Here is an 18,733-nt window from a genome sequence, read left to right as displayed (position 1 = left end):
CAGTGAGATATCTGTGCTCTGCCCACCACGAGTACGCTGGCATTGTAAATCCGCAGACATAACGCTGTGCCACTGGGGAACTCGTAAAACTTTAATTAGTATTGGAAGCGACTATGAAAATAGTTTTTAACGTATAATTTTTGAAAATTATATGAATACTATTAGTGGTAAGAATGAAGGCTTATAATGCTAAGATAGAGTTTTGATACTCTCAGTAGGCACTGCACAAGTAGTCTGTATTGTGTAGCTTTGTGTTTGAAAACAAACGAACAAAATAACTTTTGTATCAATATATATTTATGTACACTGACTGTTTATTCACTTATATACTTATCTTTTTCCAGAAATCCAGGATAAGGATAATGATAATGAAATATAGAATCCAGTGTCTATTTCTATTCCCATTTCTACTAACATTCTTGCTTTACGTTTTACTCATATTTCATAATCCAGTACGAATGTGGAGAATTCCTCACTGGAATAAAATTACTTCATATGGATACGATGTTTTAACACAAGAGACCAAAGAAAATCTAAGTTATGTTTTACCGATGTCATATGGCTCGGAAGTTAGTGGTGATGAGGGGGGATCACTATTAGAACTTGATACGATGAATTCTACGAAGAAATCAGAAAATCGAGCTTCAGTGACAGAAAATCCACACGTCACTGGCTGGGTTAACAGATGGATTCATATTTCTCCAAACATACACGTTTACTCTGCATATTTTGACAATCGTTCCATCAGGGGAACCAAAATACCACAGCTTCCTCTAGTTCGGATTTTTGGAAGACAAGATCGAGGTATTCCTCGCCCCCCAAATGTTCAGTGCCTACTTAGTGTCAACAGAAAGAACTTTTCTAGAACGGACGTTACTGGCGATCTATGGAAAAAGATGGAGTCTACAGTTATTATAAACTGTCAACATCATGAATTTTCCCACGTTGTGCCCAAGTGGGTAACAGTTGTAGAACATGGAATCCCTATGAGTCCAACCACGTGGATTCCTGTCCACAACAATCCACAGCATGATTATAGACACAGAAGAGGAAAAATAGTTATGTGTGTCCAACCATTGAGAGGTCCTTACGATAACTTTCAACAACTTGCTGAATCTATTGGTTTTTATTCGGTATTGGGGGTTTCTCACTTTGTCTTTTATGAGCATCAAACTACTTCAAAAGTGAAAAATATTTTACAGAAAATAATTAGTTCGGGAGTATCCATCGAGATAAACCCATGGGATATTACTTGGCCCATTCCTCAATACGGTTTTATGGGGGATAGGTACGCTCAACTCACTCAATTGCAGGACTGCACCTATAAAAATCAATACCAATACGAGTACATTGTAAACGTTGACACAGACGAATTCATTGTTCCACTAAAGTATGAAAATTTGCTTGAAATGATGAAAAATATATCTAAGCTGAATTCAAAAAGCGATTATTTTCGGTTTCCACATGTTTTTGTGTGCAAAAACCGTATCCCAGCTGTCAGACCCTTTAAGGCATTTGAAAGTTTTTCAATTCTACAAAGTGCTATGAGGACACCTATTCCCAGTAACTGGACTTGGTACCAGAAGACCATCTACAGACCAGAGAAGGTTGTGTACACCAGGCAACACCGCAGTATATGGCTCATATCCGGATCTTTATCCACAAATGTAAATGACGAAGCACTTGTATTTCATGTAAAGTTTTGCACTAAAACTATTTATCAAAAGGCAACGATAGAAGATGATACAATTCCAAAACGTTTCGGTACCAAAATAAAACGTATACTTCAGCAATGGTTTCCTTGATATCAAATACAATATGGCCACTAATGTCTTTTGAAATAAACTTTTCAGAAACCTCAGGGAAACTTGTAATTACCTTAACTGGTAGAATTTTATTTATTTATTTTTTGTTTCTGGTTATTTTATTCAAAGAAATACCCTTTGAACTTATGGCATAATTAACTTTATCAATGGTTATTTTGCTTATCCAAACTCCTGTTAGACTTCACGAAATAACTTATTAAATATTTAGTTTTTAGTATCAATCAGAAGGATTATTTAGAGACAAGTCCATTATCCCTGTTTTGAGTCACATATTTGCAACTTTCATTAAAATATTTTTTCTTCTGAGCCTTTGTTTATCTTATGTTTATATTTTTTCCCCAGTTATTCAAATATTCATCACGTTAAAACTGTCTTTAGGCTTACTTTGTTTGTTTTTTTAATTTCGTACAAACTTACTCGATGGTTATCTGCTTTAATTTTGAGATAAACAACTAGAGGGAAATTAGCTAATCAAGATCACCAGCCGCTAACATTTGAAGATCGAACAATGGAATATATCTGTACATCGTGATTTTTTTGGAAGCGGTAATAGGAATCACGGATCCTCACGCCCATAGTGCAGCACACTAACCAGTACACTGCCCTATACCTAAAATGTTCGGTACACACTAGCCAGTATGCTGCCCTATACCTAAAATGTTTGGTACACACTAACCAGTGTGCTGCCATATACCTAAAATGTTCGGTACACACTAACCAATGTGTTGTCCTATACCTAAAATGTTCGGTACACAAGTACATAGAAACTAGTAGCTCCTTCTCATCTTTCTCTCTCTTTTTTCTAATTGCAATTTTTATTTCACATGGGGTTAAAAAAGTCCAAAATCAGACATGTATTTTAACGATATCCGAAACGAACCAAAAGCTGAGAATTGCACGTCTGACAAAACAATAACTTGAGTTGTGAAAATATTTTGCGGTTTTCCATTACATCTTGCACCTAAAGAAACATATATATTTTCCTGACGTCTTATATATTACCACTATGTCGAAGGTTCTTTTATTAATTTTAAAAGTGGATCATTTCTTTTTAATCTAGGATAAAAACTTTCTTAATTTCTAATTAATTCTTTAACTCTAGAAGTATTGATCGAAAATTTAAAACTTTTTCTAAGCTGTTTTTGCACCAAACTCTTCATTTGTGTCCATTAATTTTGTGGTATTCCTGACGTTGGAGAAAAAATACCATATTCAGTAAAGTAAAAAAAAAAAACGGTTCTTGCATGGACCAACAGATCGGTAGTACATGTTCTCTTATAGTCGTATAAAAATTGTGCATCGCACTTTTGACTTGTTCGTTCTTATAATTTAACAATAAGATCCAACTATTCAATTACGGTTTGCGATGGATAGAATTAACTAGCTACTTTTCTTCTGGTCTATCATTTTACAATTAGGAACTACTAACATTGATAGCCGTTGAGTAGCTTTGCGCGAAATTAAAAAAAATAAAGAATAATAAAATAAATACATGAGAGCAGGTTACTGAGTAAAGAAAATATATATTCCTGAATTTCAGTTTTGGCAATAATTTATTGTGTATATACAATAACAACACTTACACATATATGCAAACGGAATGAAGAAACTCAGTAAAACAAATACCAATTTATAATAATTAAGCTAACAACTATAATCGTCTAAATACATTAACTATCAGAGAAAAGTATAAAATATCAAAATTATAAATGAACCCACGCTACATCATTTGACAAGAAAACCAAGAAACATTTTCATCTAAAAACAAGCATAATTTTTTAACTTGTTCAATAAATTAGAAAGTATTTGTAAAATATCATTTTATGATGTCAAATTTATACTGTTAGGCAAAAACAGATTTAGGAGACCTTTTTCTTATTTTTCTTTCATTTTCCTTTATTGTTTTAATTTTTGGCATATTATTATTTTTTAACCGAATTCTTTGGTTAGAATTAAGGCACTAGGGGTAATGAAAGTTGTTTTTTTTTTTAAAAGAACAAAGGGTGTTATCAAGGATGTCGCGCTATTCCCGGCCGCCAAATACTTCTTTATTTGTTAGAAATGTACCTGATGGAGCTAGGTAAATATTAAATATTAATATATTTTTATACAAAACATATACTTATAGTATTTGTTGTATAAAATTAAAATATTCGAAGTGTAATAATTAACGATAACGTTAATAAGTAACGGTTAGGCTTAATGTTGATGCTAAAACAAATTAAGTTCTACGACAAACAAAAGAAACATCAATAAAAAAAAAGTATCAAAATGACAAGCAGCGTTCTTTGGTCATGTGGTGGAGAGAAAGGGAATGGAACATTTGGTAATTTAACCGTAGTTTAATTTAACAGAGAAAAGAATGAACAAACAATTTTAAATAGGTTCCAATTAACACTGTGCACAGGACATAGTGTGCATTTTAATGGTGTAAAATAAACACACTGCTGACATGGTGTTTTACAGTCAATGGGTAATTCTGTTTTACGTGAATTACAAACTGTTCATTTTACTCGAAATAAGTACTTCAGTAATATTTCATGTAAATACAAGATGAATGTTACTGAAAACTTTACCATGTGCATTTTTGGGTTTATAGAAGTTGTGTTGTATGCAAATTGTACAATGGACAAAAGTATTTTTATTAGGACAATCACTTTGCACTGTGATTTGTAAGAGTCAAACTGACATCACAGACGTATCTCAAGTTTTCATCTGACTTGCATCTAAAGTCTTGACATTTCTTCTATGGTGTGAAGTTGGTCCATTCGCTTAAGATTTGTTTATAGAATGAGTTGTGGTTGAGTGTAGTATAAGTCTGATCTTCACAGTTTAATAATTTGCTAAAAATAAACAAGATTAAGTTATTTACTTAAGGATGGTTTTTAAGGACCATATGGTCCCTAGTCTGTTTTTGTCTCTTAATATCGTTATGGTGTACAATATTGTACTTTTAACACTTACATATAATCAAGTTTGAGAATTTTGAAAAAAAAACTGATATAATTAAAAACTCTGAGTATGTTAAAGGTTAGCATAGTATGAAGTACAAAATTGGACATTTAAATAATGGCATTGGCAAGGTTCTGGATGAAATGGTGTTAGTAATATTTAAACCTTGAGAATTCTGTGGGAAGTGTTGGTATTGAACTGAGTTGTGTAATATTAAACCCTCGGTGGATTAGAAATATTCAGAAATTATAAACTGTTAGGATGGAGCAGTTTTTCTCTAGGATTTTAAGGGTGGTTAAATAACAGATGTATAACACTCGCTTTCACTTTTGGTAGACCAATAGATAGTGAGTACTGTAGAGTTACTAATGGTATTCCTATTTTTACTGGAATAATACAGACATGCTTATATTTTGTAAAACTATTTTGATGATAATGATGCAGAAGATTTGGCTAGTGAATTCTATCACTGGAGGTTGGAGAAACTGTATGTAAGATGGCTGTGGAGAGGGTTAGTACAGAAACATAATGTGGATAGTGATAACTGAATGCAAAGAGGATATTTTCACATGCAGTAAACTAATAGCTACTTGTAAATATTTTTATATTTATGCATATCTGCCGAGATGGGTTTGGGGGAAGGAGAAATTATGTGATATAGAAAAAAAAATCAAAACTTTTTTATTGTTTTTTTGGTTCCTGGCCTGATTTTTTCATCACATGATTTTTTTTAAGTTTTGGTGTCAAAATTTTGCACCCCCAAGGAGCAACTGTGTTTGGCTTTAGCCTTTATTGTCCCATACAGCATGATAAGAAAGTTATTAATGGAGTATAGTTATATTGGACTGTTACTATTAATGAATGCTTTAAGCATTGGTGAGTAGCCTTTTCCTTTTTTGTATTTACATGAATGTTATTGATATGGTGATTAGTAAGGTTTGATAGAAATACCAGTTAGGCTACACCTGGAATACTGTTTATAGGTTTTAGTTGACTTATCTAAGAAATAATATTGTCTTATTAGAAAGGGTTTCAGATGATGTTGCCTGGGTGATATAAATTATTATTTAAGATCAGTTAAACTTAACAAAAAAGTGAGAGGTGGTGTTATTGCACTTTACAAGAAAGAATGTTTTCATAAAGAACAGTCTCAAATCTTTGTTTCTGATTTGTGAAGAAGGGGTTAACGTGAAAGATCAAATGGTCTTTTTGCATTCATAATACGATGCCAGATGAGCTGTTAGCTTGAACATTTATATATATATTCTTACTTCTTACATGAAGAAATCTCTTGAACTTCACTGTTGGGTTATTTTCTACACTCTGCCACAATGTGTGCTCTTGGTAACTCTCTTCAAGATTGTTTCTGTAGTCTAAATATCTATGTTGGACAGGTTGAACACCATTATTGTTTCCACATTTCATTATTTGTGATTCCAGAAAATAAGCATAATAATACTTGTTCAAAAGTGTTTGGACAAAAACAACAACTAATAATGATTAGAGTAAAGATAGTACACACACCTTCATGGTAGCACATTTAGTTAGCTTACTTTTATATTCAGGCAAATATACTTTAGGTTTAATAATGTAACTGTAACTAATTTAATTCTGCAACTAATATCAGTACAGTTTACCAAAAATGTAACTGTACTTGATATAGTTCTGTAACTAATATCAAAACAGTTTAGGTGGAATGTAACCATAACTGATTTAGTTCTATAACTAATATTAATACAGTTTAGCTGGAATGTAACCATAACTGATTTAGTTCTATAACTAATATTAATACAGTTTAGCTAGAATGTAACCATACCTGATTTAGTTCTATAACTAATATCAAAATAGTTTAGGTGGAATGTAACCATAACTGTACCTAATTTAGTTCTATAACTAATATTAATACAGTTTAGCTAGAAAGTAACCATACCTGATTTAGTTCTATAACTACTATCAATACAGTTTAGCAATAATGTAACCATAACTGTACTTTATTTAGTTCTATAACTACTATCAATACAGTTTAGCAATAATGTAATCATAACTGTACTTTATTTAGTTCTATAACTAAAATCAATACAGTTTAGCAAGAATGTAACCATAACTGTACCTGATTTCATTCTATACCTAATATCAATAGAGTTTAGGGAGAAAGTAGTTGTAACTGATTTAGTTCTACAACTAATATCAATACGGTTCAGCTAAAATGTAACTGTAACTCTATTTAGTTCTGTAACTAATATGTCCAGTAAAAAGAGTGATACTCTTTATGAAGTTTGTATAGAAGTCAACAGACAATGAAGTCATGTATCAGTATGTTGCAGTTTATGCATTCTCTTGTATTTCAGAATAGTTTGTTTTAGTCTTCAAGCTAATACAGTGGATGAGGTCATTATTTATGACTGTAAGATGATTATATGTGACTTCTTCATGCTAGTGTTACAGTTAATGCTAAATTTTCAAAGTTTTACCTTCTAAAATTCATAGACCAGAAGATCTTAGAAGCCTTTTTGGAAAATATGGACCTATTTCAGATGTATACATTCCTTTGGACTACTACACACGAAGACCACGTGGGTTTGCTTACATTCAATATCCTTTATATTTATCTGGTTACATTGACTTAATTATGTTTTTGTATTTATTATTCAGTTTTTTAAAAAGGTTGGTATCAGAAACTTCTTTAGTGAAGAGAAGTTCTAATTTGAACTTGTGGTATAGAAGAACATAAATATTTCATTTTTATCACAAGTCACAAACATTTCACCAAACTGGCTGAACAGTTTTCTTGTGTGTTTTATATTCATTATATCACCTTAGAGTATTTCTTATAAAGTATGCATGAAGAACAAATATTACAAATTATTGATCAATGTACTTTATTATATTAAACATTTTTAATTTATATATACGTGTATGCATTGGTAACATGGAATGAGGTCCCCTACTTAAATGTAATAAGTGTAAATTCATTGAATTTTTAAATCAGTGAATTTTTTATTAAAATAGATGTTTTGAAAAATATATATTTTATATCTGACACAAATAACTATTCACAAAGAAAAGATCTGGAAGTAATTTGAAATGGATCTTGTTATATTCAGGTTTTCAACATTTTTAACTGAAACTGGTTTTATGCCACTTTACAGGCATATGCACACAGTGACCTTTGTGTCTCAATGCATCCCTCCTTGAGGGCTGAATAGCATCATTGAAGAAAAAGGGTTATAGAAGATAAGCTTGTAGCTGTTTTTTAACATATTTAAAATTAATAGTTTTGAACAAAATAGTGTCCATTTTACCTTATAACTCCAGTAGGATGGAAATGTGGTTTTTGTCATTTTAGCCAGTCACCCTTTTTCAACCACACTTACCATGGGCTAGCGATATATGTATAAAGCTTTGTTATTTCCACTCATATAATGCTCTCACTACAGACTCAGTTCCAGGAACCAATCTCATAACCATTTTGTTCATAGTTTTCATGCCCTAACGTTTAATACAATAAGTGTATGTTCACGAAATAGTGCAGGTATCATTAAATAGTACGAGGCTTTCAAACGCAAAATATTAGATTTTAATATTTACAATACATTACATGTATATATATATTATTACTATTTACAAATAAGTTCTTCAATATCAGTTATTTTTTGTGAAATGTAGAAGAGTAATTAAATAAGTATAGAAAACAATTATCTCTTATGCTTATTAACTTTGTGTTTGTTTGCTGCTTGCCACAAGTTGCTTAGCTTTGTAACATTTGGCACATATAGAATGTGAAACAAATAACTTTTTGTTTTGTATAATCATCTTAAAATAACAAAATAATCATATTTACTATACCAGTTCTATAGAATGGCACTATAATTTATCAGACTACATAGTTAAGCTATATTTGGGTCTTAAAATACACTTACAATTGAGGCAGAAAAAATAATCTTGTGGAAATTCTGAGCTTTTTATTGGTTAAAAAGCTATGGAGGAGCGAAACAGATGAATGTGAGAAGGTATTTACAAAAATATAAGTGGGTGGGGTACTGGTTTATTTGCTAACTAGAGTGATATCTGAACAAATAGAAAAGATTGTCTTATTGTGTTCTGGTCAATACCTGTAATTTCTAAGAAACTAGACTGTATATTTGGACATCACAAATATCTAATTTCAAACATACCACATGACAAATTGATATTTAGGAATTTGTTTAATATTTACTTTTAAGAAATTATCTAATGTATAATACTAAAACTTGATTTGTAATCTGTAGTTTGATATGAAACTTATTGACATACATTCATAAAATAGTAGTTCAGTAAAATATTGAATGAAAATATACAAACATGATGACATGCTTTTTGGCTCCTAACCCTAGGAAAACCCATATCAAGAGGGATGGACAAATATGCTTCTTTTATCACATTATATCTCATTTGGCTTACAGTATTGTAGTATGATAGGAAAATAAAGTTTTCCACAGGACAAGGTAGATTGAAAAACCTATGTTGATGATACTGTCAAATTACATTTTTTTGACAAGGCTTCTGTACTAGGTCTTGCTGAGTAACTACGTGGATGGGTAAAGGAAATCACTAGAAATAAATGGCTTAAATTGTTTTTAAAATATATTACATCTACAGATTGGTAAAGCCTGTTGGTTTCATTGTAATTTTAATGTGGCCAAGAGTTATTTTTATTGTTCAACAGTAATCATAAATACAGTAAACTGTGTATTTGTGATGTTTTTCAAATCAAATCATGAAACTTTAAAATTTGTAGGAAAGTTTTGATAAATTTAGTAATTAAATTCTACAGTTGAGATAACCATTTTTAATTGTTTCATAAAATCTTGAACTGTGAATCCATACAAGTATCCCAGACAAGAAGGTACTTGTACAACTTACTCAATCGGTACAAGTTTCATCCAGTAGTCTTTCTTTGCAGTACAAGAAACCATAAAACAGGTGCATGAAATGTATTTTAGTGTTAATACATGAAAAAGTTACAATTGTTTGCTTGCTAGCTGCATGTTTTATTTGATGGTGGAGAATTAGCTAACGTTTTAATACAGGTAATTAGTTCACGGACTTGGAAGTTTTGATGTTAGCTTTGTTTTGATAAGGCTTAATAGTGTGTTTTTACATGCTCATCAAGTTACACTTGATTAAAAGTAGCTTGAACACCCATTCGACACAAGCTACTCAGAAAGGCAGTGCAGTATTTTTGTTATGTAACATAAACTGTACAGTAACAGGTTGTTGACATGAGTATTTGTTATTGTTTTGGTGTAGATCAAGTTACTAATATGAAATCCAAGTTTAACAAGACAAATGAATTTAACATCTGGGAAAAAAAAAAGTGCAAGTCCTTCAAGCACTGTGGTCAGTCAGGGTGGTCGATAACAAGGAAGTGTAGACCACAAGCCACTATACCTGTGTCATCTTCCATCACACTACTGTCCATTCAACTTGAAAAGTAGAGTTGGGATCGTAAGTGTAGTTTCACACGTACTTGTTTTGTGAGATCCTGCAGTTAGAAGTGTTACAATAAATTTAATCTTGTTTTCAACAGCCATTCATTATGTGTTTCAGAACTATACACATGCAGTAAGATTTTATGATCTTTCCTCAGTATAATTATGATTTTTTTAGTTCCACAGTTAGAACTATATGAAAACATTGAATCCTTATAAGTCATGTTATTGTCCATACTTCATTCTTTACCTCCTACAGAACTGGTGCCATTAATTATATTAAACTACTTCTAAAATGCACATACCATAGGGTTGTTTTCCATCTGTTCCTTTAGAAATGAAACAAAATCTTTGACAAACAAGTAAGGTGAGGTTGCCATCTATAATAAGTGACGTCTACGAAAGGAAAGAATGTCCCAGTGAGTTAATCTGTCAATTAAGGTTTTACATACTTAAATATCATGATCTACTGAGGTCTTTCATGTGTAAATGTAAACATTTGTCAGTGTGTGAATGTTAATCTTTGCATGTGTAAATGTAAACATTTGTCAGTGTGTGAATGTTAATCTTTGCATGTGTAAATGTAAACATTTGTCAGTGTGTGAATGTTAATCTTTGCATATGTAAATGTAAACATTTGTCAATGTGTGAATGTTAATCTTTGTGTGTGTAAATGTAAACATTTGTCAGTGTGTGAATGTTAATTTTTGCGTGTGTAAATGTAAACATTTGTCAATGTGTGAATGCTAATCTTTGCATATGTAAATGTAAACATTTGTCAATGTGTGAATGTTAATCTTTGTGTGTGTAAATGTTAACATTTGTCAATGTGTGAATGTTAATCTTTGCTTGTGTAAATGTTAACATTTGTCAATGTGTGAATGTTAATCTTTGCGTGTGTAAATGTTAACATTCGTCAATGTGTGAATGTTAATCTTTGCGTGTGTAAATGTTAACATTCGTCAATGTGAATGTTAAATGTTAATGTACAGATTTGCGTGTAAATGTTAACATTCGTCAATGTGTGAATGTTAATCTTTGCGTGTGTAAATGTTAACATTTGTTGGTGTGTAGCATACTGTATGAAGGTGTCTGTTAAACATTTAACATATTTAAGGCAAACCTCCATATTCATCCAGCTATATTTCTTAGCTAAGTAAAAAAATTAAAGGTAGGTTAAGTCGATTATTTAATGACATTAAGTTTAAATGAAGAACTAAATGTTTCACGAGACATGACATAAAACAGTTATACGGTATGTGTAACAGTTTTTCATGTAGATCAGTACAAAGTAAATGACATCATATACCAGGTAGAGAAAAATAAAAACCACAGTTAACAGAACAAACTGTCTGATGTGGGAGAAACTTGCATATCCTCTTCAGTCTTGTATCTTTTGACAACACAATACGACGTACCACTGAAGAAAACACGTGAATCTGTCAAAACTAGTTTCTCCAGTATCAAGATGTGTCTCACTTTGTTCTGGTAACTGTGATTTTTTGTTCTTAAATGACAAGTCCAAACATGCAGCTTCAAACAGAAACTATACAAAGTACAGGTTTAAACAACAGAACATGGTGTGTAGTAGTATCATCAGTTAGGTTTTCTCCTGTTATAGTGTGTGGTGGAAAATAAATTTGTGTCACGTTAAAAAATAGAACCACGTAAAACAGTTTCTTAACTTCTCTCTAGGTTAATTGTGTTACATAATATTTTAACTTTTTACTAATCTCTAATTGCTACTCCCAGGAAAGTAGGATGCACACACACACACACACCAGTCTTGTGTGTATGTGAGAAAGTCATTAAATGAGCAAATATTGACTATTTCAGTGAAAACAAGTATGGTCAAGTAAGCAAGTCAAGCAAAAGGGTCAAAGTGATTCCAGCAAACACACATCTTAGGATTGATGTACACTTGTCAAATAAGTCAAGAAAGTTGCTACAGTCAAGCACCACTGATATGATGAATGTCATATAGCATCACTACTAGTGTGAGTGGTAACTTTCAAGGTGGTCACTTACAGAACAAGGTCAAGTTGTATCAGGTACTGTGGTTCACTAGTGTGGGGGCAGTTTGGTTTAACTTTCAAGGTGCTGTAATGTCAGATTTTCTATATTCACAAGGTGCTAAATTCTGGTGGTACTCTTGTATCAACTGTATGCAGCTATGAAAACAGTAAATAGGATTCATGTATGCTTTTTTTGTCACAGAAGTAATTTATTGAAATGTACTTGAATCTATTATCCAGAGTTAGTGGTGGGGTAAAGAAAACTATGGAAATGTAATACTTGAAAAACCTTGTACCTGCACTGCTGGCTTTTCAAATGAAAAGCGGGAAACTTTGTAAATATATTTAGTGACAGTTGGTTTATTAATGGAAGAGTTACTTTAAAACTACTGGCTTCTGAACACCTTAACTCAGATGAACATTTGAAGATATGAGGGATGCAGAGGATGCTATTTATTCTCTGGACAGAACTAGGTTCTTTGGAAGAGAACTTGAGATTGAGTTTGCTCAAGGAGATCGTAAAAGTAAGTTGATCTGATTTCCTTTTGTAACGAGTGTTCACGTTTTTACAATGTAATCTGTGGTTATGTCTAGATTATTTGATTACTTAGGGCTGGTTAAAGTTTTTTTTCAATGATATACTTATGTGACAGTTAATTATAGATTTTTCACCTTCAAAGAAAGTGATTTTATCTCATTCAGTTTTATACTGAGTTCTTTGGGAGGCTGATGTTGTAAACTATATTTTTTATATATTATAGTCAAACCTCCAGTTGTAGCCTATTCATAAACATTTTTTATTGAATCTAAACTAATTGATGCACACAAGATATGAAAAGTTAACGGTACGCTTCTATCATTAGTGTGTTCACACAGTTTTAAGTATAGTGGTTCATATCTATCCTTTAATCTAGGAAGTACAGAAGAAAAATAATGTTTGGAAATAAGAATTACCAGGAAATATATTTAGATTCAATTAATGTAATGATTACTCAACACTACTGTTGGACGTAAACTGACGTCTCTTACTTGATAACTTCAGAAATTACTGTCAGTGTAATGATATGTTTTGTACTATTACAAATACAACATATACACGTTATTATTTATATCCCTCAAGGCAAAGTTCTACTTCGTCTATTAAAAAGTATACAGGGCTTTAGAATAAGGCACTCTTCATAGATATTACTGAATCAAATTAACCTGAGAAACAGGTTATTTTCACCATCGTATAGCCCTAACATTTAGGTTTATTAACACTTATTTTCTTAAACAAGTATTTTCCTTTATTTTTAAAATTTTAGCTCCCAATGAAATGAGGTCCAAAGAGCACTCTCGTCGGTCAAGTTCTCCTTATTACAGCAACAGTAGACGTGACGATTACAGAGGAAGACGACGACGTTCTCGTAGTCGATCATCTCACCGCAGGGATTACAGGTACGTGGAAAAGATCTGTAGAGAGAATATTAAAAATTTAATGTGTAGTTTAACCCATTAGAACAAACCATCTTACTTACTTAGACAAAAAACTGAAGTATGTGACTATGCCGTGTGAAGAAAGAACTTCAATACATCATTAGCAACCTCCCAAGTTTGTTATGCTTTGAAAACATCTGTGTGAATGTGTTTACATATTCATATAACCAGATTAATGGTATTAGCGTATTGATTAATCAATATAAATATATTTGGCTGCTATAGTTTTCCTCAAATCAACAAAAGAAGTCCAGTAGATCTAGAAGCAGGAGTAAACTAGTGGTGGTTGGTGTTGTCACTCAGTTGGATTCACCCTAAAGAGAAGTTTTGGAAGGTGGGAAAAACATAGGAGAGTTAGAAGCATTTCAAAATCAATGGAAGATAGCCTTAGTGGCTATGAGGATTAAACCCAGACCCTCAAATCTCAACCCACACCAAATAACCAAAGCTGAACAAATGTTATGTTAAAAAAAAAAAATATGGGGATTATAATTGAGAAGAGCACAGATGGTGTGTTATGTGTTATGTAGCATTGTGTTTAACAGCAAACATATTTTGATTTCTTGGATAGTTGGAATGATTTGAAATAGTAATAATCAGAAGACCTAACTTTAGTTAGTTGATTATTTCTATGAAAACTAAACTGACAAACACTAGGTTGTTTTCATGGTAGCCAACATTTAACTTTGCCTGATAGAATCTGTGGAAGTTTGTAAGAAAATGTTTGTTTGTTTTTTAGTTGCAAACATTAAACATAAGTGACACATTGTCAGTATTATTTCCAGATAACATAGGATCATTTTTACATTAATATTCAACATTTTTTCTTTCAAAGGTTTGTGAAAGTTTCATGTTCCTTATATAATTATTGTTATTCAACATCTGGACCAGTCTGTAAAACACTTGTTTTTACAGAAAACGAAGCCGTCATTCGTACAGCCATTCTAGGTCTCGTTCAAAATCGAGGGATCGTCGAAGAAAAAGCTCACCATCTCGAAGGTAAGTATAGAATGTCAGGGAGATCTATGACAGTAAACTTGACTTTAGCATGATCAGTTCTCGTTTGAAATTACATGTATAATGTTAATTGTTCATATCAGTAAAGCTGACCATAAAAAGGTCGGAGTTCTTGCATGAAGGTAAATGTGAAATAATGGAGGTTACCAGCAGTAAAACTGATCATACAAGGTCAGAGTTCTCTCATGAAGGTAAGTGTGAAATGTTGGAGTTTAGCAGCAGTTAAACTGATCATACAAGGTCAGAGTTCTCATATGAAGATAAGTGTGAATGGTTGAAGGTTAGCAGCAGTAAAAATAATAAATAGGTAATACATGGAAGTCAGTTATTACTCATTAAGGTTAAAGTTTCTTAAATAGATATTGATTGTTCTCTTACCTTCTACAATGCACCATGTTTTTCACATCCTTATAAAATTAGCATCACTTTACTAGTTAACCCTGACCTAAACCAATATTTCCTTTAGTTTAGTTTGACGTATTTAATTTTTTCTGAGTTTTAAAAAAGTTTTCAGAAATTCAGGTGTTTAACAAGAATAATTCTTTCTGTTAACACTGTCAGGTGTTCAAGTGAGATTAATTTTAACTATTAACAGGGAATACGTCTTACTGTTAAAAGTATCAGGTCTTTAACAAAAAATAACTTACTGTTAACAGTGTCAAGTGTTTAATTACAATAATTCTTTCCGTTAATGCTGTCAAATGTTTAATAAGGGAAATTCTTGCTGCTAGCAGTGTCAAGTGTTTAACTCTCAACATAAGACTAACCTTGTTACCATTTTGTGCTTACTATTGGTAAATATTTCAAGGCTTTCAGATGCAGAATGTCAAGTTTTTGTATTGAGAGTTAAGGTTTTTTATTTAATGTTTTTCTCATACTGTTTTTTTCTTTTCAAATGTTAATTAACTAACATACAAACTAATTGCAATTTTACAACTAAAAATTACTTTTATGAATTTGGAAGTTTTAATATTTCATGTGCCAAATCTTTATAACTCCCAGATAATTATCAGACTTTTGTTTTTTAAAGAAGAAACTTAGTTTTATCTGTTATTTTAACTAATGAATCTTTGTACGTGTTTGGTAGATTTTGCAAATCTCGTAAACAATATAAAAAAATTGGGAAATGTATATAAATAATGCTTTTTTCATTCTAGAATAACTAGTTTATAATACGAGAAAACATGTTTAGTCTAAACATCTTACATGTCATAACATTATGCATCTGTATATAATTATTTTTATTTTTCAGTTGTGTTTGGCTAATATTACAGAAGTTGCAATAGGTGCATACATCGCGTATCCAAGCATATTAAACTGACCTATAAAAAGTGACCTGTTTTGTCTGTATTTTAGTGGACTGGTATTGTGTAAAATAGTCACATTTAAGTTGTAACACATTTTCTGTATATACATTATTACAACTTACAGATAAGCTGTTCAAGTTATTTTTCTTAAAACATAGAATAATAAGTAAATAAACATAGCAAAATAATTATATCTTCTAGCTACAAACTGTATACTCATTTACTGTAGGTTTATAAGCTTTATTAAATTTCATAAATAGGATCTCAAAGGATATAACTTTCTTCAGTTTTTATATATTCAATTGAAGTAAACAAAAAATCATAAATTATTATATCAGTTCTGTAGAATTCTACTTAATTTCCCAAGCTTTGTAGCTAAGCTGTATTTGAGTATGAATAATATGAAATACTGAGCTTGCTGTAGTCTTAATTTACTGCTTAAAATCTAGCATGAAAAGAAAGTTATTTTGCACAGGCTGATTGATAACACCACTAAGGGGACATTCTGAGCTGTGAACTGGTTATATATGTGTCATTGAAGGGATTGGCAAGGCCGTCTCTGCCGATTAAAACAAATATCTCGATAAATAAAAAAGATAAAGGGTTCATATTTTAGATTATAACTTATCAATACCAGTAATTTGAGTATCTAATTTGTAAGAAACTAGACTGTGTATTTGGACACCACAAATATCTAATTTCTATCAAACATACCATATTGCACAAAGTGATTTTTAGGAATTTGTTTACTATTTACTTTTAAAATAAGAAATTAACTAATGTATAATATTAAAACTTGATTTGCAATCTGTAGTTTGATACAATAATAGTTCAATAAAATTCTAAATGTAAGTCTACAAATTCAATGACATACTGTGTGACCCCTGACCCTAGGAAGACCCATAGCAAAAGTATTAATGAGAAATTCTTACTGGTAATAGTATCCAGTGCTGTTAAAAACTGACATGTATTTTACAGGAAACCTTTCTTGTCCTGAAATAAAAGAGTAACTGATCCTTTCTATCACGGGTTAAGTAATTTTTACTAATAAATAATGGCGGGTTGTTCTTAGGTCTCGGTCATACTCGAAATCCCAGTCACGATCGCCCAGACAAGAACAAGAACAAAGCAGGTCAAACAAAGAACAGTCTCCTAGTGAACGCTCCAATCAAGACAATCACCTTGACTGAATAAAAACACAACTTGTTCAATGATGATTTCAGCATATACAAGAGACATTCTTCCTTCTGTCTTTTAACTACATTAGCAGTGTTTTAATTTGACTCTTAACTTCTCACTTGTAGAAATTGTTCATATGTACTGTTAATAAAATGTAAATGTTTGGAATACTGATTGGTCACTACATTTATAAAATATTTTAAATTCTGTTTTTATACAAAATAAATCACCACTCCAGAAGTACAACTTTGATATTTGTATCAACTTTGTTTATGGTACTTAACATTGCTCTATCAAAACGTGCTTGTTTTTAAATAAGAATTCTAAAAATATGATTTAAACAGTGTTAAACAGTATAGAAATACAAGTTTTAGTGTGTGAGTTAGGACTTAAGTGATAGTAATATACAGATTTGTATTAATAAATAAAACCTCATCTTAGTAACTACAACCAGTACAGAGAGTTAAAAAGTACTCGTTGTAATGGAGTCTGTCCGGTGAGTCCTGGTCTTGAGTGAAAATCCTCTTTTACACTGAATGTGGTAGTTTACAAACAATTACATATTGTTATAATTCATTTGTAAGTTCTTAGAATTGGAACAGCTTCAAACTATACTTTTCGTTTGTGTTATTTACTTTCACTTTTCATTCAAGTTGTTGGTCCAAAACCAGTACATGCAAATATGGTTCTTCTAGACATTTTAAATGTATGAATAGGTCTTGTTTTGGTGTGTAAACACAATAAACTTGACCAAAATTTATAGAATTAAAAAACAAATGATTTAGAATGTGGTGCTTGACTAGTTATGGTGTGAATTTAGAATGTGGTTCTTGACTAGTTATGGTGTGAATTATTTTACATAGTGACACCTTCTGTACTGCAAACTTGTAATTGTAAGACAGGAATATTCACTCTGTTAAAGTAATCTTAAAAATTATTCCTCTGAAACTGAATAAAATAGCATAAATATTTTAGAAGGTAAGTTTCAAAACCACCAAAAAACACACAATATAGAAAATGTCAAATAGTTTACAGTATGCAGGACAGCTGTCAAGTATATTCTGGTTAATATGTTTGATATTAAATAAATGATTCTCTAACCATAATAACTAAACACTTATAAAATAATGTTTGAAGAACTGATAAATGGTTCTATAACCATAATAAGTAAACAGTTAGAAAGTAATGTTTGAAGAACTGATAAATGGTTCTATAACCATAATAAGTAAACAGTTAGAAAATAATGTTTGAAGAACTGATAAATGGTTCTATAACCATAATAAGTAAACAGTTAGAAAATAATGTTTGAAGAACTGATAAATGGTTCTATAACCATAATAAGTAAACAGTTAGAAAGTAATGTTTGAAGAACTGATAAATGGTTCTATAACCATAATAAGTAAACAGTTAGAAAGTAATGTTTGAAGAACTGATAAATGGTTCTATAACCATAATAAGTAAACAGTTAGAAAGTAATGTTTGAAGAACTG

At 31.2% G+C, this 18,733-nt stretch overlaps 2 protein-coding genes across 2 annotated transcripts; both read left to right on the top strand.

The window, feature by feature from the left end:
- The first annotated feature begins 353 nt into the window (after positions 1-353).
- Positions 354-2,944, top strand: LOC143258248 (uncharacterized). Its single transcript, XM_076517232.1, has one exon. The coding sequence runs from the start codon at positions 363-365 to the stop codon at positions 1,803-1,805; it is 1,443 nt and encodes a 480-aa protein (XP_076373347.1). The 5' UTR covers positions 354-362; the 3' UTR covers positions 1,806-2,944.
- Positions 2,945-3,779: 835 nt separating this feature from the next.
- Positions 3,780-17,484, top strand: LOC143257335 (serine/arginine-rich splicing factor 10-like). Its single transcript, XM_076515840.1, has 6 exons — positions 3,780-3,906; positions 7,266-7,372; positions 12,687-12,788; positions 13,569-13,701; positions 14,656-14,739; positions 17,137-17,484. Exons 1-6 carry the CDS (start codon positions 3,842-3,844, stop codon positions 17,252-17,254), a joined length of 609 nt encoding a protein of 202 aa, XP_076371955.1. The 5' UTR covers positions 3,780-3,841; the 3' UTR covers positions 17,255-17,484.
- Positions 17,485-18,733: the final 1,249 nt, after the last annotated feature.

Source organism: Tachypleus tridentatus, chromosome 7, assembly GCF_004210375.1.
Source record: "Tachypleus tridentatus isolate NWPU-2018 chromosome 7, ASM421037v1, whole genome shotgun sequence".
NCBI classification, from domain to species: domain Eukaryota; kingdom Metazoa; phylum Arthropoda; class Merostomata; order Xiphosura; family Limulidae; genus Tachypleus; species Tachypleus tridentatus.
This window is presented reverse-complemented; position numbering and strand designations above follow the sequence as displayed.